Raw genomic sequence first — 26,200 nt, 5'->3', positions numbered from 1 at the left:
ATTATGTAGAAAACGGATAAGTTTTTCCTAGTCAACTTCTTGTACATATATATTTAGTCACGCGGACACCTCATTATGACCTGTTTAATCGGCTACCATGATCAAATTTAAAAAAACTAGTCGTAGAAGTACTCGAAAATGACATTATCCGTGGTTAATTCGACACCCATCAAGTAACCATAAATAAGTACAAAGACCCGAGTCCTATAATACGTCATTGTTAAGAACGTAAGTGAGCCCTAACAAGACTTAAAAACCTGTTGGTTATTAACCCACAGACAATAAACATATAATCAAGTGAACATGAATAATATATACAAGAACGTAAATAACACGAGAATTTAACGTGGTTATATCCAATATTGATATTGGTATAATCCACGACCAACCAAGAGATATTCTTATTTAAATTCGTGGGTCTATGTTACATGTTACATATGAGTTGTATTTATAGTAAAATAAGTTATAAACACAACGGGATTAAGAATCCCAAACGAACAGAAACTTTTGCGTCGACCAAACTCGCGATCGCGACCCTTCTTCTCGCGGTCGCGAGCCTAGAAGCTCGATGAACTAGTTCTCTGTTTGTGTTTTATGGTCATAAGATTAAGTACTCCCGTCGCGAATTTTTTTTCCAACTATGCACATTTGCTTCTTGTTTAATCGACTTCACACTCCCAAAAATCTCCCACTCGAATGAGACTTTAAACAAAACCCATCTACCCGTTACCTCCCACATCAATATCTGACCCGCTGATTATGAATCCTTTTCATACCGCCATATGAGACACCCGAATCATGCTGCAGTTCACTCGCTAACCTTCGAGGAAGGGAGTCTTTCGACATCAAAAAAGACCACTGAGAAATAATCCGATCTATGCTACTAGCTTGGGACCAAAAACTTCTCTTTAGATACATCACCTAACTTCTTAATTTAGGATATAACAGGTCAGAGTCCGACCCGACTCTAGTGACTCCATTGCCCCAAGTAATCCACCCGTACATCACTACATCCACCCGATTTAACTTTCCAATAAATAATAAACCCGCTTGTAGAACAAACACATGGACATTACCGATCAATATCTTGCACGAGAACGTGATAGAACCCTTTATCGTCCACCCTCCCGCATTTTCTTTCAACGTTGGAACACCGACCATATATGTGTGCACGAATTTCGACAAACCTGATTTTTCACCCCTAGCCAATTCTTACTATACGGATGTGTTCTTAACAGTGACTCTTAGAAAAACCTCTCGTTCATCTTCCTCGATCAGTCGCAATAAATTTTCCATTGAAGATGATCCACTTGAAGTACCGAAGACTCTAGCGTAACTTGAATTCGTTGTCTATATTTATGAATTGTATTTTACCATTTTATTTAATAAAAATCAATGTAGGAATGAACCGTGTAGCTTGACTGTGTTTCAGAACCTTAAAAATATTGTGTTGTATCATTATTTTATATAGGGGCATACTATCAACCATCTCGTATTGAGCATCAAAATTCCAAGGTGATTATAAATTAAATTTCAATTTGATTGACATTAGTGGTTGATTCATTCAAGGTCGTTTGGATCATTAAAATGTAACAATGATTAATCTGGGTCGTTGGTATCGTAAATATAACATTCTGTAAGAGGAAACCTCAAACGAGACATATGTAGGGATCGTGTTAGTACATATAGGTTTTCATTAGTACATGTATGACCATTCCAAACTTGACGTCTTTTTTTACCTGGACAGATTGGCATATTAGCATCACGTCAATATATTTTTCTCATCCCTTTACAAAACAGTTTCACTGTATCCATGATATATTTCCTCATCATTAAACCCACCAAATTAATTAAAGAAACTAGTTTACATGTGTAAAAGTGTTAGTACAAATAATTAAACAAACACCTTGTCATCAATTATGTATTTGGAGTAAGAGTGAAGCACGAAAGGGCGGGGACGAAGTGAGGACGGATAGATTCAGCGCCATCAATGTCCTCGGAGAGACCGGATTAGCAAGGGTCCATGGCGAGTATTGATAGAAGTGGTTCTAATAACGATATATTGGATCATTCATATGCATGGATAGCTGATTATATCACTATACAATAGCCTTGTACATTTGTAAACCTTCTAGTGTATATACAAAATTTTGTTTGCTTTCAAAAAAAAACTTTATACACATTTTATGCTTGTACATTTAATGAAACTTCAAATAGAGCTTGGATTAATATTGTGTATCACAGTTAGGGTATGGCAATGGATGTTCCATTCATGGACATTCACCCGATCCGATCCATTTATAATGGATATGGATGATATAAATGGACGATTAACGGATATGGACACGGATATTGATGGTGTAAATATTTCGTGGATTGGATCAGATATGGATGACAATTTATCATCCACGGATATATCCATTATCACCCGAAATACATCTATATATACATATATACGTACTAAAATATATGCATATACATTGACATATCGATATACGTTTACATATAACATATAGATTCTTAAATTATTGATGGTGTAAATATTTCGTGGATTGGATCAGATATGGATGACAATTTATCATCCACGGATATATCCATTATCACCCGAAATACATCTATATATACATATATACGTACTAAAATATATGCATATACATTGACATATCGATATACGTTTACATATAACATATAGATTCTTAAATTATTCATTTAAATAAGGGCTGTGATAGTCACAATTATTAAATTGTTACTAACAATATTCAACGTTACATATTTAGATTAGTTTAAATGTATATTTACTTATATTATAACATATTTTGCTCAATTAGATTCAAAATCGACGACAAATTACAATCAAAACATGTGTAAAAAACCAAAAACATAAAGACTAAATATTCACATTTGTTATAATCTATATTAAATTGATAAAATTGTCGTTAGATTAACATTTCATTTGATATCCAACGGATATCCATTAACCCGTGTAATCCATCGGATATGGATATGGATATGGATGAACTGAAATTAAATTGATATGGATATGGATGAGAAAAAATTAAATGAATATGGATCTGGATATGGCATCATCCGATCCATATCCGATTCATTGTCATCTCTAATTCACAATCTTTTAAATGATAAAATTTACAAAATTTCAATCATTAATTTAATATAAACAATAATAAAACAGAATAGAATAATTGAGTCACCCAACATGAGTTGGAAAAAGAATATTAAACACAAAACCTATATGAACCAAAATCATTATCACCTCACCTAATCATCTTGGAGCAAAAGAAGACGTAAATTCAGTAGGAACTCGAATAGTATCCGCCCACTTTCTAGAATCCAAATACAATTTTGATACCTTACCCGCCACGCGGCTCATATTCGGCCTCTTATTCGGATCCTCTTCAACACACTCCAATCCTATTCGGGTCAACCTTTCCACCACCCTCACCGGAAACGAATCCTTCAACCTCCGATCCACCCACCGTCTCAACCTCCCTTCTACTCCCTCCACGTCACCACCTTCCATCACACCTCTCGCCGTTTCAACCACCATTATTTTAACATGATTTCCACTCTCCTTATCATACTTATATCTCACTGGTTCTTCACCTGATAATAATTCCAGTATCAAAACACCAAACGCGTACACGTCAGACTTTTGCGTTGCTAAACCGTTAAACTCAGGCGACATATATCCTTTTATTCCTTCAAATCTCATCGCTCTACTGTCAGATCTAGTTAATTCCTTCGCCTTTGGTAAATCAATTTCATTAATCTCACCGTCACCGTCACGGATGACGTCATTTTTAACGAATTTTGGATCAATAACCGTTTCTCCGCATAATTCGGCGGTACCGAAGTGACAGATCTTAGCGTTAAACGACGGTTCCGTAACAATAACGCTACTTGATTTAACATACTTATGAACTAAATTAACATTCAATCCGGCATTATTATGAATATAATCTAAACCTGAAGCTAGATCTGTAGCTATTTGTATACGTGACATCCATGTATTTAACACCGTGAATTCAGGATTCCGTTTATTGCGTAAACAATCTGTTAGGTTTCCACCGGATATGAAATCATAAGCTAGATAAATATAATCACCTGAAATTGAAGCTCCTAGTAGCTTAATTACACTCATATGATGACTTCTATAAATCACCGACAGTTTTTCACGTAATTCCGATTCCTGAATCGATCGGCGAAACTTCCGTTGAAACACCACCACATCCTTGCCACGGAGATTACACTTCCACGCCGGCGACGAAGATGAAGATGACGATGATTGAACACGTTTGGATAGAAAATTGTTTGTTGCAGAACGAATTTCGGAAAAATCGTAAATATTTGTGTTTTCCGGTAACGAATTACGGAGCCTGGAGAGTGATGATGTGGTGGAAAATGATGCTTCTGCGGTTGCGGTTGAACTGTTGAGTCTGTAAGCGGAGCCGGAGCCGGAAGCGGTGCCGTAGCTGTAGGTAGAGATAGAGGTGAGATTTGTAAGTGATTGATTGTTATTTGATTGTTGAGATGTTGAAGATGATGATCGTTGTGTTGTTTTAGAGCTTTTTCTTTTTGTTAATTTAGGTTCAGATGCGTTTATCGCCATTTTTGTTTTACACATATGATGAATGAATGGTTTGTGAATCAAAACCCTAAGTTTATAGTTGAAGAGATCATTGAAAATGGATTAAATTATGACGTATTTGACTTCTGTATCTATAGTGAATAGTCGTACCATGTGAAAGTAACCGCACTATATATTTGTGATTCGTGGGTTAGTATCTGTAAATTGGAACGGGACAGAAAATATAATATATAAAAAGAAATTATGAGTATAGTTTTAAGATCATTTGTAATGTTGATAGGCGTTTTTATTACTTGTATTTGTTACTTTTTGTACTTTATTGATTAGTAGAATATGTTTTTTTGGTGGAGTAGTGGTGATGTTGATTTTTTATGTTGGTTACTTGATTAGGAGTATTGTGATAATGTGTTTAAATATAATTGGGTTAAGTATTAAAAGAGAGTAAAAGTATTAATTTTTAAATAATAAAAAAAGAAAAAAACAAGAAACGTGTGTTTCTCTTCCGGTCTCTTTCAAACTGACGCCAAAGAAACACTGGAAAGTGCCGCATTGTTACGCCGGATTCCGGTGTTTCTTGAGCTCCACGTCAGCGAGAAACGGCGTTTCTTCCTACCGTAACAATTGGTCTAAGTTTTAAAATGGCTGTTAACTGCTAGGGGTATTTATTTTTATTTTAGAAATAAATAAAATGTGAATAAAAATACACACAATCAATAATAAATTATACGGAGTATCTAATTTAAAAATTAATAAATCATACAGTAGTATTACCGAGTATTATATTATATTATACTACTATATAATTGGTCGAAAGTAATAGAATAGATAAGAGTTGGAGAATGATGTTTCACCACGATAAAGACAGGAGTCTCTCAAAACAATAGAAAATTCAAAGTATTCGAAACAACCCCGTGTATAATCTGATGTCTGGTTGGGTGCGTGGGTCTTGTTTGCTTTTTAATTACTCAATATTTCTCTTTTTTCTATTTTTAATTCTAATCTCTATTTTACTCAAGAATTATTGATAAAGAATAAAATAATATGTACACTACACGAATGCATACTTGGTTAAAGGAACTATGCAATGCTTAATTTATCACATCATATTCACACCGATATCAACTTAAACCTTTGGTGTCTTTTGATTTGACGTGGTTTAGTATCATGGTGTTTTGATTTGTTGGGTTTCGATTTTGTGTGTAGCTTTTACCATTTATTTTTTAGTTTGTTTGATTCTTGTTAGTTTGTGGTTGTTTGGTTTAGTTTCATTTTGGATAGGCCTGAATGTAGATAACGCTTACTCGTTGTTAGGGAGTTATGTTTTCTACTCTCGAATGTAGTCGTTATGCATGGTTGTATCTATGTTCGGGTTTCTTTCATCATCTGATGAAAGGTCCCTTGTTATATATTTTTGTTACTTTTGCCAAAAGGAAAAAAATAATACTAAAACCTTTATATAAATGAAATGCCTAACAAAAACACAAAGCCTCGATTCTTTAGCCAATGTCTACACGAACTCTACAAAATGCAGCAGTAGGTTCGGGTTTGATATCCATAGAAGCCAATTTAAAGAGTCTGTTTTTATTCTATTAAATATCCATTCAAAATTCTTTACTTATATCTCTTCAAAAGCAACTAGGTTGCTCCACCAATTCATATATAAGATAACTCATTCAACAGCTTGTTAAATCTTCTTGTGGATTCTAGTCCCTACATTAACACCATTACCTTGAAACATCTCTCCATTTTTCATATTTGTAATGTGTTTATCACCCCACTCTTCGTATACTCGATCCCAAACGTTCGTTGCTTCCTCGCAAAAGATAATAGATGATCAAACGTTTCAACGTCTTCATCACACATGAGGCATCTGACTGAGCCAATGTCAATGGCTTTTTAATATAGCTCAATCGTTACCACCAGTCTCTTCTTTTCTCTCTCTAAATAAGAATTCTTACCTGCCGATAAGACTATTTTCTTAGTGCTCTCAAACCTGCATCGTTTGTTGTTAAAGTTTCTTCATGAATGATCCAGAAAAACCATCTTGTTGTGAATATTTCACACACGTCCAAAGTCCATTTTCATGTCACAACATATTAAAATGATTCATTGGGTAATACAAGAAGATCTCCACAATCCCTTCCACTAGGTCCTGTGACATAATTAATAAATTGATATAGTCCGACAACATGTCCAACATATAAGTACAAGAGTCCATCCTTTTCTAAAACCAATTGGTGATAGAGGGACTTCCCCTTAGACTTATATATACATACATTTATTTTTGTCCCATGGCCAATGTGGGATAACTTCCCAACACGCCCCCTCACATCGAGGCGTGGAACGGTTGTAGAGATGGCGGCACGATAACGGCCTGACTCGATCTCTTTGTAGCGACGGCGGCACACACATGGGGGCCTGACTCGGACTCGCTTTGTAAAACCGCTTACCTAAGCTCTGATACCATGAAATAATTAATAAATTGATATAGTCCGACAACATGTCCAACATATAAGTACAAGAGTCCATCCTTTTCTAAAACCAATTGGTGATAGAGGGACTTCCCATTAGACTTATATATACATACATTTGTTTTTGTCCCATGTCCGATGTGGGATAACTTCCCAACATCCTGGAATCCAGCACCATATGTAATCAATAGCATCACCAGTCCAAATTACTCTCTCTATCTCGCAGTATTGACATCTTATTATAAATTAAAATTAAATTACACCCATTGTTAACATGATATAAGGTGCGATTGATTAGCTCTTAATTGAATAGTTCATGACTGAATGTTCAATCGTTCACTATCTGGTGCATTTGTTTGTGACATTTAAACGATTAATGATGTTGAACTATTGAGCAATCTGTGATGAATCATTTAGAGTTGAGACAACATCTTAACCATTCAACACCCACATTACCTTTAATATTCTTCCTCAATTATATTCATAACACTTAGTTGAGCAGTTATATTTTTTATTTATTCATTTATAAGGTTAAAAGTAAATACTTTGCTTTTACATCTTCATTCAGAATGATTATTAAACAAGTTATTGTCAACCAAACCCAAATTCAAGTAGGACCTATGAATCATTTAGATTCTAAATCATTCATTACTTAATCATTTTGTTTTATAACTTGTAATTCCCACTAATTCCAAAACAGTGTTACTGCGTGCTGCGCAGCATAACTGAAATCTCGGGGTTGTTTGTTCAACTTTTGTCACTTGAAGGGTTTAAGTGTAAATGTAATAATAAACGGGTTTAAGGCCTAAATCTGGTCTGGAAGCTTCATTTAACTTCTTCCACGCATAATGTGTAATGTTATTATATTTGCGGGAAAATCGTCGAAGAAAAAACTGATAACATGCATCATGCGTAATGTTATTCCTGAATGTTATTCTTCGAGTCCTAAGCCCTTAGCCCTAAACCCTAAGCCCTAAACGTTTCGTTTTAAAAATTCAATCTAAACCCTAATTATTAAACCCTAAACCCTAATTTCTAAACCCCAAACCCTTATTTCTAAACCCTAATAGCTAAACCTTAATTTTTAACCCCTAATTTATAAACTCTAATATCTGAATCCAATTTTATTAACGCTAACATAATAAACACAGAAGCAAAAAAATTTATTGCAATGAATGTTATCATTTATTTCTTTTAGCGTTTTCTCGCCAAAATAATAACATTCATCACAAAGAGTCTTTTTTAAATGTTCATATTTTCATGTGATCTTGATTCCTGAAAAAAATTCAAAAAAACAAAAAAAAATTACTTCCCCCTAAAATGTGTTTCCCTCTTGATTGAAACAATATATATATATATATATATATATATATATATATATATATATATATATATTCATGTGACGCCCCGTACAAAATCATCGTGTACGATTCGTCAACAACAGGATCTTTACACGGTCAAGTACTACATGCTATTTGAAAACCAATTTTGCATTCATAAAAGACATAGCGTTTAAAAAAGATAACGTGACACAAGGGTCGTTACAAAGTCATTATTTGAAAATAACCTAAACTACGAATGCAAAAGAAAAGTTCCATGATTGAGACATCTCTAAGATTATGCAGCTGAATTCTAGCACAGCAGATCCTTAACAGCAAGTCTAAACAGCAGAAGCAACAAACTTCTAAGCACCTGAGAAAACATGCTTAAAATGTCAACAATAATGTTGGTGAGCTATAGTTTAAATTGTAACAGTAATATAAGATTGACCACGAGATTTCAATGTTTCAAAACAGTATGAAAAGTATATGTATAACCGTGGGCACATGGTAACTAGACTTAACATAAATATAAATATCACCCCCTAAAAGTACACCTGGCGAGTGCGTATGTCCTCGAAGTATTAAACACCCGTTAAATGCTAGCGCGACTAGCCCGAGTGGAGATGTCAAACCCTATGGATCCATATCTAAGATTCGCGTCTACCGGTTCAAAAACTAATAGTTAAACGTTACCGTGCTAAGGGGAAAGATTATGCCGTTGTATAACCCACACACATGTAAAGTTTAAGTACTCGTGTCAAATAAGTAAAACATAAAAAGCGCATGTATTCTCAGTCCCAAAAATAGTATAAGTAAAAAGGGAAGCTATAACTCACAGTGATAAGAGCGGTAAAGTCGATAATGAAAGTACGCAAGTAGTAAGTCGGTCCGAAAGGTCGTCAACCTAAGTCAAAGGTTACTAGGTCAGTATGTTGTCCTTATAAGTTCTAATAGTGCATAAAATAAGTTTAAGTGTCATCATCATCATCATTCATCATTGTAAAAGCTAAGTAAGTTTAACAAGTATAGAGATCGAAATAATAGGCTGACTTGGATCAGCTGCTACGACCTCTACGTAAATCGAAAAGACACGTACTCAGTGGCTATGGCTCCGTATATGAGTCCTCTAACCGCTGACCAATTTTCAGAACCTAACTAGTCTTCGTTTGACCGTGGCGACGGTTTAAGTGCGAGTAGGTCAGAAATTTCAGCACAACGTTACAAGGGCGTAGTGACTTTCGGAGGGCCATAAATCCTAAACCGTAACACACGGATTAAGACGAGGCCTAAACGGAAAATCATCTACTCGAACCGAACTAACTGAAAATCAACTTTACAGTAGCCCAGGTTACTGATCAGATCCAAAATAACAGTAAACAAGGTACTCCGGTGGGGTTCTTAGTGCTTGATGCTCATCACGGTTCTCATCCTTGATGCTTGTAGCTTCAAGTGTACAACTCGTTGATGGGTTAGCATCACCTTGACCAAGATTCTACCATCAACGCACAATATGTTAAGACCAAGTAAGAACACAACTCATTTAAGAGTCTTAGATGGATGATGAACCAAGGTTACATCATATCCTTAGTCTTAACACAATTACAAGTTACATTTACAAATAAAGCTACAAACTTTACATCAATCAAACAAGTATGAACATAATCTAAGTCAAATGAGGTGATGGAACCCTAAGCTAGAGAGCTTGGATCCTTTTCACACAAGTTGCAAGGTTACAAAGCTAGAAAGCTTGAACCTTTGGTGTTCTTGAAGATCTTGAAGCATAAAGCTTGGATCTTTAAGTTACATGAAGACCATAAACACAAGTTTTGATCTTTATAATAAAATAATGAGATCATAAGTTAGAAAACTTAAATCCAACAAAAGATATGAAGATCCAAGCTAGAAAGCTTGCATCTTGATTGTTCTTGAAGATCTTGAAGCATAAAGCTTGGATCTTTAAGTTACATGAAAATTACAAACACAAGTTTGAATCTTTATAACAAAATAGCAAGATTAAACTTAAAAAGATGTAGATCTATAAAGTAGGTGAAGATTCAAAGCTAGAAAGCTTGAATCTTCCATGTTCTTGAAGGATTCATGCTTGAATCTACAAGATGTAATCAAGATCAAAGCTAAAAAGGTTGATCTTTTAAAGAATGATGATGATCACGAAAAGGAAAGGAGAAGAAGAAGAAGAAAAATCAAAAACTTACAAGTTTTAGAGTGAGAAAGACTAGAAAGGAAATAAGAGAGTAAGTGTGTGTAAAATACAAATGAGAGCAAGTGTTAAATGGATGGAATAAGGGTGGTATTTATAGGGAATGAGGGTGGGGGAGGCCATTAGGGCCGTAGGTTTTGGTAGGGGGGAGGGGGGGGGGCAAGATTTACTTTTTGGTTAATGGTTGTCTAGAGTAGGTGCTTATGTTGGGATCCCATATAACATTAAGGATAATACTTGACACAAATGCTAGCATGTTCCCTCTAATAAATGGGAATTTGTCTTACTTATTATTGGGTCACTAGTAATTAATAAGTGGGCTAAATAAATGGGCTACTAGTTAAAGTAGGGTGGGCTTAAGTCCAACAAGGTAGAAAGTCCAACAAGATTAACTAGTAAGCATAATTAAATTACTACGCATAATTAAGTATCCAAAAACCCAAGTAATTATTTTTATAAAATAATAATTAATATTCGTAGTCATAATATTCCGATTACGACAAAAGTTAAACGTGTGCGCGGTTCGCAGTTTGTTCGTAACGTCAAGTGACACTAACGGTCAATAAGGCTTTCGGTGATCAAGTTAAGTATCCTACGTACTCCAAGGAACATTTTAACATATAAATGAAAGTAAACCATGTATATAAAGGTTTCAGAGTATAAGATATTATAGTACACACAAATACGCAGTTTCGCAAAAACACAAGGCACAAAAGCAAGTCGAAAAAGTCGGGTCGTTACATTATCCACCTGTTAATGGAAATTTCGTCCCGAAATTTGATGAGTGACTAAAAATGGTACCGTATTTAAATAAGAAGTAGCTTATCAAGGTTCCGTGAGACTCGTGGGCTCAGAAGTGAGTTATTTACCTCGAAAGGTACTTGGGCGTATAAAAGTAAGAATAGGTATATTCCATTAATTAAGTCTCTTGTCCTAAGAGATCAACAAGTTTATTTCGTTTCTTGCTAACACGAATATGTCATCCGAATATATACCTACAGAAGGAAAGACGATGTTTTTAGCCCTACAGGCATCTTCAGTAAGCTGCATGGAATACATTGTGACGCCCCGTACAAAACCATCGTGTACGGATCATCAACAACAGGATCATTACAAGGTCAAACACTATATGCTGTTTGAAAACCAGTTTGCATTCATAAAAAGACATAGCGTTTACAAAAGAAAACGTGACACAAAGATCGTTACAAAGTCATTATTTTTGAAAATAACATAAATTACGAATGCAAAAGAAAAGTTCCATAATTGAGACATCTTTAAGTTATGCAGCAGATATCTAACACAACAGGTCCTTAACAGCAAGTCTAAACAGCATGACAGCATGTCTAACAACAGAAGCAACAAACCTCTAAGCACCTGAGAAAACATGCTTAAAAACGTCAACAATAATGTTGGTGAGCTATAGTTTAAGTTGTAACAGTAATATAAGATTGACCACGAGATTTCAATGTTTCAAAACAGTATGAAAAGTATATGTATAACCGTGGGCACATGGTAACTAGACTTAACGTAAATATAAATATCACCCCCTAAAAGTACACCTGGCGGGTGCGTATGTCCTCGAAGTATTAAACACCCGTTAAATGCTAGCGCGACTAGCCCGAGTGGGGATGTCAAACCCTATGGATCCATATCTAATATTCGTGTTCACCGGTTCAAAAACCAATGATTAAACGTTACCGTGCTAAGGGGAATCTTTATGCCGTTATATAACCCACACATATGTAAAGTTTAAGTACTCGTGTCAAGTAAGTAAAACATAAAAAGCGCATGTATTCTCAGTCCCAAAAATAGTATAAGTAAAAAGGGAAGCTATAACTCACAGTGAATAAGCAATACAAGTCGATACGAAAGTGTGCAAGTAGTAAGTCGGTCCGAAAGGTCGTCAACCTAAATCAAAGGTTACTAGGTTAGTAGGTTGTCTTTATAAATTCTATTAGTGCATAAAATAAGTTTAAGTGTCATCATCATCATCATTCATCATCATAAAAGCTAAGTAAGTTAATCAAGTATAGAGGTCAAAACAATAGGCTGACTTGGATCAGCTGCTACGTCCTCTACGTAAATCGAAAAGACACGTAGTTAGTGGCTATGGCTCCGTATGTGAGTCCTCTAACCGCTGAACAATTTTCAGAACCTAACTCGTCTTCCTTAGACCGTGATGACGGTTTAAGTGCGAGTAGGTCAGAAATTTCAGCACAACGTTACAAGGGCGTAGTTACTTTCGGAGGGCCATAAATCCTAAATCGTAACTCGGATTAAGACGAGGCCTAAACAGAAAATCATTTACTAGAACCGAACTAACTGAAAATCAACTTTACAGTAGCCTGGGTTACTGATCAGATCTCAAAAACAGTAAACAAGTGCTCCGGTGAGGTTCTTGGCTTGATGCTTGTAGCTTCAAGTGTACAACTCGTTGATCGGTTAGCATCACCTTGACCAAGATTCCACCATCAACACACAATAGGTTAAGACCAAGTAAGAACACAACTCAATTAAGAGTCTTAGATGGATGATGAACCAAAGTTACATCATATCCTTAGTCTTAACACAATTACAAGTTCCATTTACAACTAAAGCTACAAACTTTACATCAATCAAACAAGTATGAACATAATCTAAGTTAAATGAGGTGATGGAACCCTAAGCTAGAGAGCTTGGATCCTTTTCACACAAGTTGCAAGGTTACAAAGCTAGAAAGCTTGAACCTTTGGTGTTCTTGAAGATCTTGAAGCATAAAGCTTGGATCTTTAAGTTATATGAAGACCATAAACACAAGTTTTGATCTTTATATCAAAGTAATGAGATCATAAATTAGAAAACTTAGATCCAATAAAAGATATGAAGATCCAAGCTAGAAAGCTTGCATCTTGATTGTTCTTGAAGATCTTGAAGCATAAAGCTTGGATCTTTAAGTTACATGAAGATTACAAACACAAGTTTGAATCTTTATAACAAAATAGCAAGATTAAAGTTAAAAAAATATAGATCTACAAAGCGGGTTAAGATTCAAAGCTAGAAAGCTTGAATCTTCCATGTTCTTGAATGATTCAATCCATGTTTGAATCTACAAGATGTAATCAAGATCAAAAGCTAAAAAGCTAGACCCATGATGATGATGATGATGATGAATTCATGATGATGAGAAGGAGAAGAAGAAGAAAAATTCAAAATACTTACACTTTTAGAGAGAGAAAGAACTGGAGAGAATTAGAGAGTGTGTGTGTATGAATTACAAATGAAAGCAAGTGTAAAATGGATGAAATAAGGCTAGTATTTATAGGTGGTGAGGGTTATGGTGGTGATGTTGTGGCCATGAATTAGGAGGGGGGCAAGTGGGACAAAAGTTTGCTTTTTGATTAATGGTTGTCTAAAGTTGGTGCTTATGTTAGGATCCCATGCAACATTAAAGATAATACTTGACACAAATGCTAGTATGTTCTCTCTAATAAATGGGCATTTGTTTTACTTATTATTGGGTCACTAGTAATTAATAAGTGGACTAAATAAATGAGCTACTAGCTAGAGTAGGGTGGGCATAAGTCCAACAAGACTAACTAGTAAGCATAATTAAATTACTACACATAATTAAGCATCCATAAACCCACGTAATTATTGTTATAAAATAATAATCAAGATTTCGCAGTCATAATATTCCGACTACGACAAAAGTTAAACGTGTGCGCAGTTCGCGATTTATTCGAAACGTTAAGTGACACTAACGGTCATAAAGGTTTCCGGTGGTCAAGTTAAGTATCCTACATACTCTAAGGCACGTTTTAATATATAAATGAAAGTAAGCCATGTATATAAAGATTCCAGAGTATAAGGTAGCACAGTACGCACAAATACGCAGTTTCGCTAAAATCACAAGGCACAGAAACAAGTCGAAAAAGTTGGGTCGTTACATACATCATGAAAGTTACCAAACTCATCTAAAACATTGAACACTTATGTCGCTATACAAAGCTGACTGATAGAATGGGAAACATGGTGATCACAACATACTGCGTGTGAACTTATCCTTGGATGAAATGAAAGCATAGTTCCATAATGTAACTTTATCCTTTCAGTTACATGTTAAAGTTATGGTTAACATCAACTAGAATAACTTATAGTTGCAACCAACGAAGGAAGGAATGTGTATCTGTGTTATAGACGTTTTAAGCAGTCCCTTTCAAGAGGATAACAAGATTCATAGATCCTTAAAGTATTTAATATTACATTTTAGAAATAAAATCGTACGAAAGGTGTGATTTTTGAACGAGAGTGAACTCTTCGTACAACGAACAAGTTGATCTGAATATATCCTTATACTTAAGGGGATGCGCGGATGAGAACATACGTGAACTCTTGGTCCTAAAGAATGGTTTACTCCAAGTGAAAAGAATCTCCAAAAATGATTTCTTGTACCTCAATATACTGATTCATAAAGATGATGTTTACGAGGGTGTTGCGATTAGTCGTGAATTATTGAGAGTAGAAATTCACCTAGTGCCTTTCCTACGATAGGGTGACCACCGAGTGTACCTCAGAAAAATGATTTATCGGCCCGCGTTTTTGCCAAGTCTAACCTTAAGAGGAACATTTTATGAGTGCGAAGATTTTTTAACAAATTTTATAAGACTGCCACTCAAAGTGGCTCAAGAGTTTTCAACAAAGATTTTAATAGTAAGCTTCATCCCTAACGGAGGGAGAGAAAAAGTGTGATCCCTACATGGTGTAGTCTAATACGAAAACCTTTAATAAAATCAACCGAGGAAGTTTTAAAAAACCTTTAAACGTGTGATGTGACAACATAAACAGAACGAAGTTTCTAGTAATCTTAGAAGTATGTACAACGTGTACCGTTTTGCACAAATTGTTTGTCTTAAGTTAAACAACTCAACAAAGGAGTGATTTTTAAATAGTTTGGAGGTATAACTTGGTATGTACTAACCAAAATAAGTAAGGGTAAATTTATACATATATGATTTTATAAATCGCATAAGTGACAGAAAAACTTTATTTCTTTCATTTGTCCATAAATCTTGTGAGGACTGAACAAATACGCAACGTGTAAAAATTTTAATAAACATAGTTTTTCGTATTTCAGAGGTTACGAGTTGAAAAAGATCGAGTGAAAAATCTTTGAATCATCGGTTGACATGTTACTAGGTAATGAAAACTAATGAATTAAATGTAGTTTTGATGATTATCAGGGACTTAAGTCTTTGGCCCAAAAATGTTCACGTGCAAAGCCGTTGCTAAAAAGTGAGGTATGAAGGATAGAGCATGAGGATGAGAAGTTAATCGCTTCTTGACTTTGCAAGATGCCAAACAGGTTATGACTAACATTAAAGTCAGAATACTGATGGTGTTAATATAGCTAGATGAGAATCTCTTGGAATAAGTCAGGACTTCGAGTTATGTAAGAAAGAGCATCGTACCAACAGACGTGGCAAATAAGATCCTTAGGGTAACGCAGTAATTTTGAATGGTTTAAGTGTTAGTGGATGCTCGAAGGCTCTGCAGGACGTGGTAGTAAGTGCCTTCATCACATACACACACACGCACATGAATCTCTCAATTTCGACAGTTGTAAAGTCTTCATGATGACTTGGATACGAATAAGCAACGAAAAATTTTATATAATAAGCAACGAAAGTTTTATAAAACCATTTTAGGTGACAATGTAAGAAAAGAAATGAAGTTCTTAATAAACTAGGATTATGTACAACATGTGCCATTCAAAGTGAACTATCTTTTGAATAAAAGATTTGATTTGTAAATGCGAAAATTTCATATGTATTTGTCAAAAATAAGTAATCATTTACTTTATTTTATATAACATATACGATTTCAAAAATTTGCCCGAATGGCAAATAAAATAAATTTACTTTTATAAGACTTTGAGAGGATCGCATAGTAAGATGGTATGTGTAAAACTTTTCATATTTCGGAGGTTACAAGTTGGAAAAAGATTAATGAGGGTTGAGTAAAAGATTTTTGAAAATCTCGGGTGATATTTAAGTAATAAAAACTATTGAATTTAAATGTGGTTGATGACTATTAGTAGGGCATAAATCCTTTGACCAATAATGCTTAAGTGTAAAGTTGTTGCTTATAAGTGAGATACGAAAGGGAGAGTATGAGGATGAGAATTAACCACCTATTGATTTTGAAAATTTTTGAACTGGTATGACTAATATCGAAGTAAGAAGGATGATGGTATGATTATCATCGAATAAGAAATCTCTCGGGATAAATTAGGATTCAGAGTCGCGTAAGAATGAGTATCAAGTAAGATTCCTGGCTAGTCCTTAAGATAGAATTTGAATCGTCGAAGTGACAGGATACAATTTCCTTTATCTATCGTCATGTAAGTTTATCCATTGTATCGATTTCTTTCATGGCTAGAAAGTGAGCAGATTTGGTGAGATGGTCAACGATAACCCAGATAGTGTCCTAACCGCCTACCGTTTTCGGTAGCTTCGTGATAAAATCCTTTGTTATTCCTTCCCATTTCCATTATGGGATTTCGGGTTGTTGTCATGCAACTAATAAGGTTCAGTTTCGGGCTACTTCTCTCCCCGTAAACTATTAACGGCTCACCATTCTCGTGAGGTACATGAATGACCTTCTCACTATAAATAACTTTCGCTTTCATCCATGAAAGCCATTCCATTCAAACTATTTCATCAAAGCTTCCTAACTTGATTAGTATTAGGTTAATCTTAAGGTTCATTCCGACCAAATCTTATTATACTACCGTGAAAAATTCTATCATTCTCCCCAAATTACATCTGCTTGTGCGTAGGTAACTAATCATTTCCACTACTACTTTAAACTTCCAAGTTTTGTTGACATGAGGTCATCTCCAAATGACCCACCTATTAATTTTAAGGCACTACCTTAAATCATTCCTCTATCTCTGCCAGCTTACCATTAGCTTGTCCTATAGAATACTTAACTCTCATGGTTGTTAATGGCTTATTAGTCATAACACTAAGGTTCTTAGATATAAGGTTTCTATCGCTCTAGTATTAAATAACTCCGAGACAATAAAACGTCGTGACGAACGTACCCTAACTAAAAATCAGGATCCATGCGAGTCTCCATAGCTGAGATAACGATTGCTCTACAGTAAGTAAGTCCAAAGTTTTTCCTATTTAAGAACTTTGTCCTTAAGTGTCCAGAGTATCTATATCCATAACAAATTTTTGGGTTATCATTTCTACAATCAAGGCCCTTCTTGTACAGTATCTGGGCTACGTGGTTATTATTTCCCTACCTCTAATAGACCATAATGCGTATACTCAAGTGGTTCCTACCAAGATTTTATCTGAATCACTTCATATTCCTTATATAGTAACATTGGGACTTCTGCATGATTCACTTCAGTATAATTACGCTGGCCTGGCATCATTATATTGTGCTAAATCATACGTTCATTCCAATATCACTCCATATGGTCAATGTAACGTGATCACTTCCAGTTCTACTCAATTTCATCCAACGGTGCTTTATCTATGCTATATCAAAACAAAATCTACATAATTAATCTCACGGTTTCTCGGTGTGGGTGCGTAGGTTCTGTAGGTCATGCACCAATGCCTAAATGTCCCGAAATTTCTTCAAAATGTTCGGGTTCAGGTAACGTTGTTAGGTTCCTTTCTATAAATTCAATCTGGGTCTCGCGTTGAGTTGTACGTGTAGCAAGTAGTAATACGATATGTCTTGAGGTGACTCCCAAGTCTTTGGGTATGGCTGAGCATCAGTAGAAGGCACTCTGACCTTGTGAAAGGAGATGTCCTCCCGACTTCCCCAATGCCTAAGAGTGTTAGGGTCCTAAATCCAGAAGTGTCGTTAGATCGTCGAGTAGTGGTGAAGAACGAAAGAGATAAGTGACGGTCATGAAAGCGTACGGGATACGGGTCACCTTGCGGGAAGTGCTAATGTTCATATGTTGTACGTGGCTAATTAGAGTGAGCTCGGGGTGCGGTTACTCCGACAAGTCCTCACATATCTCCCCCTCCGAGGATCAACTTTAGTGGGCGCGTAATCCGAGGGGTACTCCTCCAAGCTTGCGTGAAGTATTGTTTCGATCTCCGGAACGGTGGAACGACAGTAACAGGTGGATTACAATACTAATCCTTAGGGTTAGACGAGTGGGAAAAGGGTTTAGAAAAACATCTGAACTAGGAAAGATAAGTTTTCCAAGTCGGTACAACGGATAGCAGGCATGATGAAAGCATGTATTAGGCACTACGGCAACCTAGGTTCTCTACAACAGTACATAGCATGGCAATAATAACAACAACGCTAGACAGAAGAAACATGCGAAAGCAGATAGTAGCATGCAGTAGCGAAAATAAGCAATAACATACAGCAAGTTCACATGGCAGTAAAGGTAAGCAGTAACATGCAGTAAGATCATGTAGCAGTAAAAGTAAACAGTAGCATGCAGTAAATTCCGCAGAAGCAAGTAAACAAGCAAGTTGTAGATTAGTCCAATTAGTGAATCCTACTTGTCCCGGTCTAGACTCACTAATGCAACCTAATTCCCTACAACCAATGCTCTGATACCAAATGTGATGCCCCGTATAAAACCATCGTGTAATATTCGTCAACAACAGGATCTTTACCCGGTCAAGTACTACATGCTATTTGAAAACCAGTTTTGCATTCATAAAAGACATAGCGTTTACAAAAGATAACGTGACACAAGGGTCGTTACAAAGTCATTATTTGAAAATAACATAAACTACGAATGCAAAAGAAAAGTTCCATGATTGAGACATCTCTAAGATTATGCAGCGGAATTCTAGCACATCAGATCCTTAACAGCAAGTCTAAACAGCGAAAGCAACAAACCTCTAAGTACCTGAGAAAACATGCTTAAAACGTCAACAATAATGTTGGTGAGCTATAGTTGAAATTGTAACAGTAATATAAGATTGACCACGAGATTTCAAAGTTTCAAAACAGTATAAAAAGTATATGTATAACGTAAATATAAATATCACCCCCTAAAAGTACACCTGGCGAGTGCGTATGTCCTCGAAGTATTAAACACCCGTTAAATGCTAGCGTGACTAGCCTGAGTGGGGATGTCAAACCTTATGGATCCATATCTAAGATTCGCGTCTACCGGTTCAAAAACCAATAGTTAAACGTTACCGTGCTAAGGGGAAAGTTTATGCCGTTGTATAACCCACACATATGTAAATTTTAAGTACTCGTGTCAAATAAGTAAAACATAAAAAGCGCATGTATTCTCAGTCCCAAAAATAGTATAAGTAAAAAGGGAAGCTATAACTCAGAGTGATAAGAGCGGTAAAGTCGATAATGAAAGTACGCAAGTATTAAGTCGGTCCGAAAGGTCGTCAACCTAAGTCAAAGGTTACTAGGTCAGTATGTTGTCCTTATAAGTTCTAATAGTGCATAAAATAAGTTTAAGTGTCATCATCATCATCATTCATCATTGTAAAAGCTAAGTAAGTTTAACAAGTATAGAGATCGAAATAATAGGCTGATTTGGATCAGCTGCTACGACCTCTACGTAAATCGAAAAGACACGTACTCAGTGGCTATGGCTCCGTATGTGAGTCCTCTAACCGCTGACCAATTTTCAGAAACTAACTAGTCTTCGTTTGACCGTGGCGACAGTTTAAGTGCGAGTACGTCAGAAATTTCAGCACAACGTTACAAGGGCGTAGTGACTTTCGGAGGGCCATAAATCCTAAACCGTAACTCGGATTAAGACGAGGCCTAAACGGAAAATCATATACTCAAACCGAAATAACTGAAAATCAACTTTAAAATAGCCCAGGTTACTGATCAGATCCCTAAAAACAGTAAACAAGGTGCTTCGGTGGGGTTCTTAGTACTTGATGCTCATCACGGTTCTCATCCTTGATGCTTGTAGCTTCAAGTGTACAACTCGTTGATGGGTTAGCATCACCTTGACCAAGATTCTACCATCAACGCACAATATGTTAAGACCAAGTAAGAACACAACTCATTTAAGAGTCTTAGATGGATGATGAACCAAGGTTACATCATATCCTTCGTCTTAACACAATTACAAGTTACATTTACAACTAAAGCTACAAACTTTACATCAATCAAACAAGTACGAACATAATCTAAGTCAAATGAGGTGATGGAACCCTAAGCTAGAGAGCTTGGATCCTTTTCACACAAGTTGCAAGGTTACAAAGCTAGAAAGCTTGAACCTTTGGTGTTCTTGAAGATCTTGAAGCATAAAGCTTGGATCTTTAAGTTACATGAAGACCATAAACACAAGTTTTGATCTTTATAACAAAATAATGAGATCATAAGTTAGAAAACTTAGATCCAACAAAAGATATGAAGATCCAAGCTAGAAAGCTTACATCTTGATTGTTCTTGAAGATCTTGAAGCATAAAGCTTGGATCTTTAAGTTACATGAAGATTACAAACACAAGTTTGAATCTTTATAACAAAATAGCAAGATTAAAGTTAAAAAGATGTAGATCTATAAAGTAGGTGAAGATTCAAAGCTAGAAAGCTTGAATCTTCCATGTTCTTGAAGGATTCATGCTTGAATCTACAAGATGTAATCAAGATCAAAGCTAAAAAGCTTGATCTTTTAAAGAATGATGATGATCACGAAAAGGAAAGGAGAAGAAGAAGAAGAAAAATCAAAAACTTATAAGTTTTAGAGTGAGAAAGACTAGAAAGAAAATAAGAGAGTAAGTGTGTGTAAAATACAAATGAGAGCAAGTGTTAAATGGATGAAATAAGGGTGGTATTTATAGGGAATGAGGGTGGGGGGAGGCCATTAGGGCCGTAGGTTTTGGTAGGGGGAGGGGGGGGGACAAGATTTACTTTTTCGTTAATGGTTGTCTAAAGTAGGTGCTTATTTTGGGATCCCATGTAACATTAAGGATAATACTTGACACAAATGCTAGCATGTTCCCTCTAATAAATGGGAATGTTTCTTACTTATTATTGAGTCACTAGTAATTAATAAGTGGGCTAAATAAATGGGCTACTAGCTAGAGTAGGGTGGGCTTAAGTCCAACAAGGTAGAAAGTCCAACAAGACTAACTAGTAAGCATAATTAAATTACTACGCATAATTAAGCATCCAAAAACCCAAGTAATTATTTTTATAAAATAATAATTAATATTTCGTAGTCATAATATTCCGATTACGACAAAAGTTAAACGTGTGCGCGGTTCGCAGTTTGTTCTTAACGTCAAGTGACACTAACGGTCAATAAGGCTTCCGGTGATCAATTTAAGTATCCTACGTACTCTAAGGCACATTTTGACATATAAATGAAAGTAAACCATGTATATAAAGGTTTCAGAGTATAAGATAGCACAAATACGCAGTTTCGCAAAAACACAAGTCACAAAAGCAAGTCGAAAAAGTCGGGTCATTACAATATATATAAATATATATATATATATATATATATATATATATATATATATATATATATATATATATATATATATATATATATATATATATATATATGTGTGTGTGTGTGTGTGTGTGTGTGTGTGTGTGTGTGTGTGTGTGTGATATCATATAACCTTGTTAGTTGTTATATATATATTCCTTACATACATATATTCGGTATATACATCGTATTACCTCATACATATTCCTATGTATATTTGTTTATGTATATGTTCTGTATATTATATCATCTTATATAATATGTATGTTACGTATATACTTCTTGTACATATAATTCGTATTAAACATTCATTTATATATACTTAGGGTTTCATTATGCAAATACTTTAAATATGTATACGTGATAAGTATATTGTATGAATATGTAACGACCCGACTTTTTCGACTTGCTTTTGTGCTTTGTGCTTTCTGCGAAACTGCGTATTTGTGCGTACTGAGCTATATTATGCTCTGAGAACTTTCTACATGTGGATTACTTGCGTTTATATATTAAAATGTTCCTTTAAGTACGTATGTTACTTAACTTGAACCCCGGAAGCCTTTATGACCGTTAGTGTCACTTGACGTTTAGAACGAACTGCGCACTGTGTACACGTTTAACTTTTGTCGTAACCGGAATATTACGACTACGAAATACTAATTGTTATTTTATAATAACAATTACTTGGGTTTTTGGATGCTTAATTACGCTTAGTAATTACTAGAGCACACTAGTTAGTCTTGTTGGACTTTAGCCCACCCTACACTAGCAAGTGGACTATTTAATTAGCCCAATTTAAATAAGTTCGTGACCCATATTAATGAAAGACAAATGCCCATTTATTAGAGGGAACATACTAGCATTTTGGTTAAGCATTATCCTTTATGTTGCATGAGATCCTAACATAAGCACCTACTTTAGACAACCATTAACCAAAAAGTAAAAAGGTGTCCCCCTTGTCCCCCCCACTAACCCACCGCCTAAACCACCCCACCCTCACCTCACCACCTATAAATAAAAGTCTTATTTCACTCATTTCACACTTGATCACATTTGCAATTTACACACACTTACTCTCTAATTCTCTCTCTAGTCTTTCTCACTCTAAAAAGTGTAAGTTTTTGATTTATTTCTTCTTCTTCTCCCTTTATCACCCACGACATCATCATCATCATCAAAGGGATCAAACTTTTAAGCTTTTGATCTTGATTACATCTTGTAGATTCAAACTTGGGTTTGAATCCTTCAAGATCATGGAAGATTCAAGCTTTTTAGCTTTGAATCTTCACTTATTTTGTAGATCTAAATCTTTTTAGCTTTAATCTTGTTATTTTGTTATAAAGATTCAAACTTTTGTTTGTAATCATCATGTATCTTAAAGATCCAAGCTTTATGCTTCAAGATCTTCAAGAACACTAAAGATCCAAGCTTTTTAGTTTAGGGTTTCATTATTATGTTAAAGATCTTAGCTTTTTAGCTTATGGTCTCATTACTTTCATTATTTTGTTAAAGATCTTAGCTTTCTAGCTTATGGTCTCATTAATCTTGTAAAGATCCAAGCTTTCTAGCTTAGGATTTTCTTAATACTTGAAATCTAAGTTATTATTGTAGATCTCACTTACTTGGAACCTTTTTGTGTTTGTTTTGATGATAAATATCAAGTCTTCATCATAACACATGATATAGATGCATGAACTTGTGTAAAATGGACAAAGGTTGAAGCTTTATTGGATTCATGCAATAAAGAGGCAATCTTGATGTTCAAAACTTATAGAATGATAGATTTTACTCTTAGTTGTGTGTTGATGGTTGAACCTTGGTCAAAGTGATGCTAAAACATCAAAGATTTGTAGACTTGAAGCTTACAAGCATCAAGGATGAGAACCGTGATGACCATCAAGCACCAAGAACCTCACCGGAGCACTTGTTTTCTGTTGTTTGGGGTCTGATCAGACTCCTGGGCTTCTGGAAAACTAATTTTCAGATATTTCATTTCTAGTAGATGACTTTTCGTTTAGGCCTCGACTTAATCTGATATACAGTTTAGGAATTATAGCCTTCCGAAAGTCACTACGCCCTTATAACGTTGTGCTGAAATTTCTGACCTACTCGCACTTAAACTGTCGCCACGGTCAAACAATGACGAGTTAGGTTCTGAAAATTGGTCAGCGGTTAGAGGACTCACATACAGAGTCATAGCCACTGACTACGCGTCTTTTCGATTTGTATAGAGGTCGTAACAGCTGTCTGAAGTCAGCCTTTTGTTTTGATCTCTATTCTTGTTAAACTTACCTTAGTGTTGATGAATGATGATGATAATGATGATGTCGATGATGACACTTAAACTTAATTTATTCACTTTTAACCTTTTGGGACAACATACTGACCTAGTGACCTTTGACTTAGGTTGACGACCTTTCGGACCGACTTACTACCTGCATACGTTTCGTATCGACTTTTACTGCTTATTCACTGTGAGTTATAGCTTCCCTTTTTACTTATACTATTTTTGAGACTGAGAATACATGCGCTTTTTATATTTTACTTACTTGAAATGAGAACTTAAACTTTACATATGTGTGGGTTATATAACGGCATAAACATTCCCCTTAGCACGGTAACGTTTAATCATTAGTTTTTGAACCGGTGAACGCGAATAATAGATATGGATCTATAGGGTTTGACATCCCCACTTGGGCTAGTCGCGCTAGCATTTAATGGGTGTTTGATACTTCGAGGACATACGCACTCGCCAAGTGTACTTTTAGGGGGTATTACTATTAAGTTAAGTTAGTTACCGGGTGCCCACGGACAAGCATATAATTTTCATACTGTTTTGAATACGATAACTCGTGGTCTACATTACTTTACTGATTACAAACTATAGCTCACCAACATTCGTGTTGACTTTTAAGCGTGTATTTCTCAGGTGCTTAGATGATGTTGCTTTCGCTGTTTGACTTGCTGTCTTGGTGTTATAGACTTGCTGTTATGGACCTGCTGTGTTAGATTTCCGCTGCATTACTTAGAGATGTCTCAATCATGGAACTTTTATCTTACATTCGTAACTTATGTTATTTTCAAATAATGACTTTGTAATGACCTTTGTGTCACGTTATCTTTTGTAAACGCAATCTTTTTATGAATGCAAAACTGGTTTTCAAACAGCATGTAGTATTTGACCGTGTAAAGATCCTGTTGTTGACGAATCGTACACGATAGTTTTGTACGGGGCGTCACATTTGGTATCAGAGCATTGGTTGTAGGGAATTAGGTTGCATTAGTGAGTCTAGACCAGACCGAGTAGGATTCACTAATAGGACTAATCTACAACTTGCTCGTTTACTTGTTACTACTTACGACTGCTGCATGTTACTGCTTACTTATACTGCCGTATGATATTTTTGCATGCTACTTCTTACTTTTACTGCTATGTGAACTTGCTGTATGCTATTGCTTATCCTCGTTACTGCATGCTACTGTCTGCTTTCGATTGCATGTTACTTTGTTTAGTACTGTTGTTGTTGCCATGCTATGTACTGCAGTAGACGATCTAGGTTGCTTTAGTGCCTGATTACGTGCTTGCTTTATGTCTTACTGACATGAAAAAAGTTATTTTTCCTTGTTCAGATGACAGACATGCTGCCCATGACCTTTGACTTTGTGAGTGACTCCGAGATGACTGTTGCCTCGCCTACGATTGTTGCTGATTCACCGCTACCCTTCGACGACTCTGGCGATTCACCTTCTGGTGGACTCATGCTTGACCTGATGGACGTCTCAGATGGAGACGAGGATCCCGAGATGATTCCAGCACCACCCAGCCATAGACTCCCAGAGGCACAACACCATTCCGGCGATGCTGTAATTCCTTGGGGAAATGGAGACTGTCCTTTTCATAACGAGCATGGACATTGGGCTAGACGCACCACTGATGGACGTATTGTACCGATTCCACCAGGCAGATATCGACTTATGACCAGCGGTCGGGCAGATCCACCTTCAGATGATTCAGACGATTCATCATCCGACGACTCCAGCGAGGAGGATCCCGAGGAGGATTCTGAGGAGGACCCTGAGGAGGAGCCCGTGCAGCCGCCCTCTACCCCGCCGGAGAAGTGGTA

The 26,200-nt window shown here is 35.8% G+C and overlaps 1 protein-coding gene across 1 annotated transcript; it reads right to left on the bottom strand.

The window, feature by feature from the left end:
- Positions 1–3,104: 3,104 nt before the first annotated feature.
- LOC139852646 (lysM domain receptor-like kinase 3) lies at positions 3,105–4,817 on the bottom strand. Its single transcript, XM_071841959.1, has one exon. The coding sequence runs from the start codon at positions 4,640–4,642 to the stop codon at positions 3,281–3,283; it is 1,362 nt and encodes a 453-aa protein (XP_071698060.1). The 5' UTR covers positions 4,643–4,817; the 3' UTR covers positions 3,105–3,280.
- Between the last annotated feature and the right edge of the window lie 21,383 nt (positions 4,818–26,200).

This window comes from Rutidosis leptorrhynchoides, chromosome 6 (genome assembly GCF_046630445.1).
Source record: "Rutidosis leptorrhynchoides isolate AG116_Rl617_1_P2 chromosome 6, CSIRO_AGI_Rlap_v1, whole genome shotgun sequence".
In the NCBI taxonomy this organism is placed as follows: domain Eukaryota; kingdom Viridiplantae; phylum Streptophyta; class Magnoliopsida; order Asterales; family Asteraceae; genus Rutidosis; species Rutidosis leptorrhynchoides.
The sequence above is the reverse complement of the archived record's forward strand: the minus strand, read 5'-3'. Positions and strand labels throughout refer to the sequence as shown.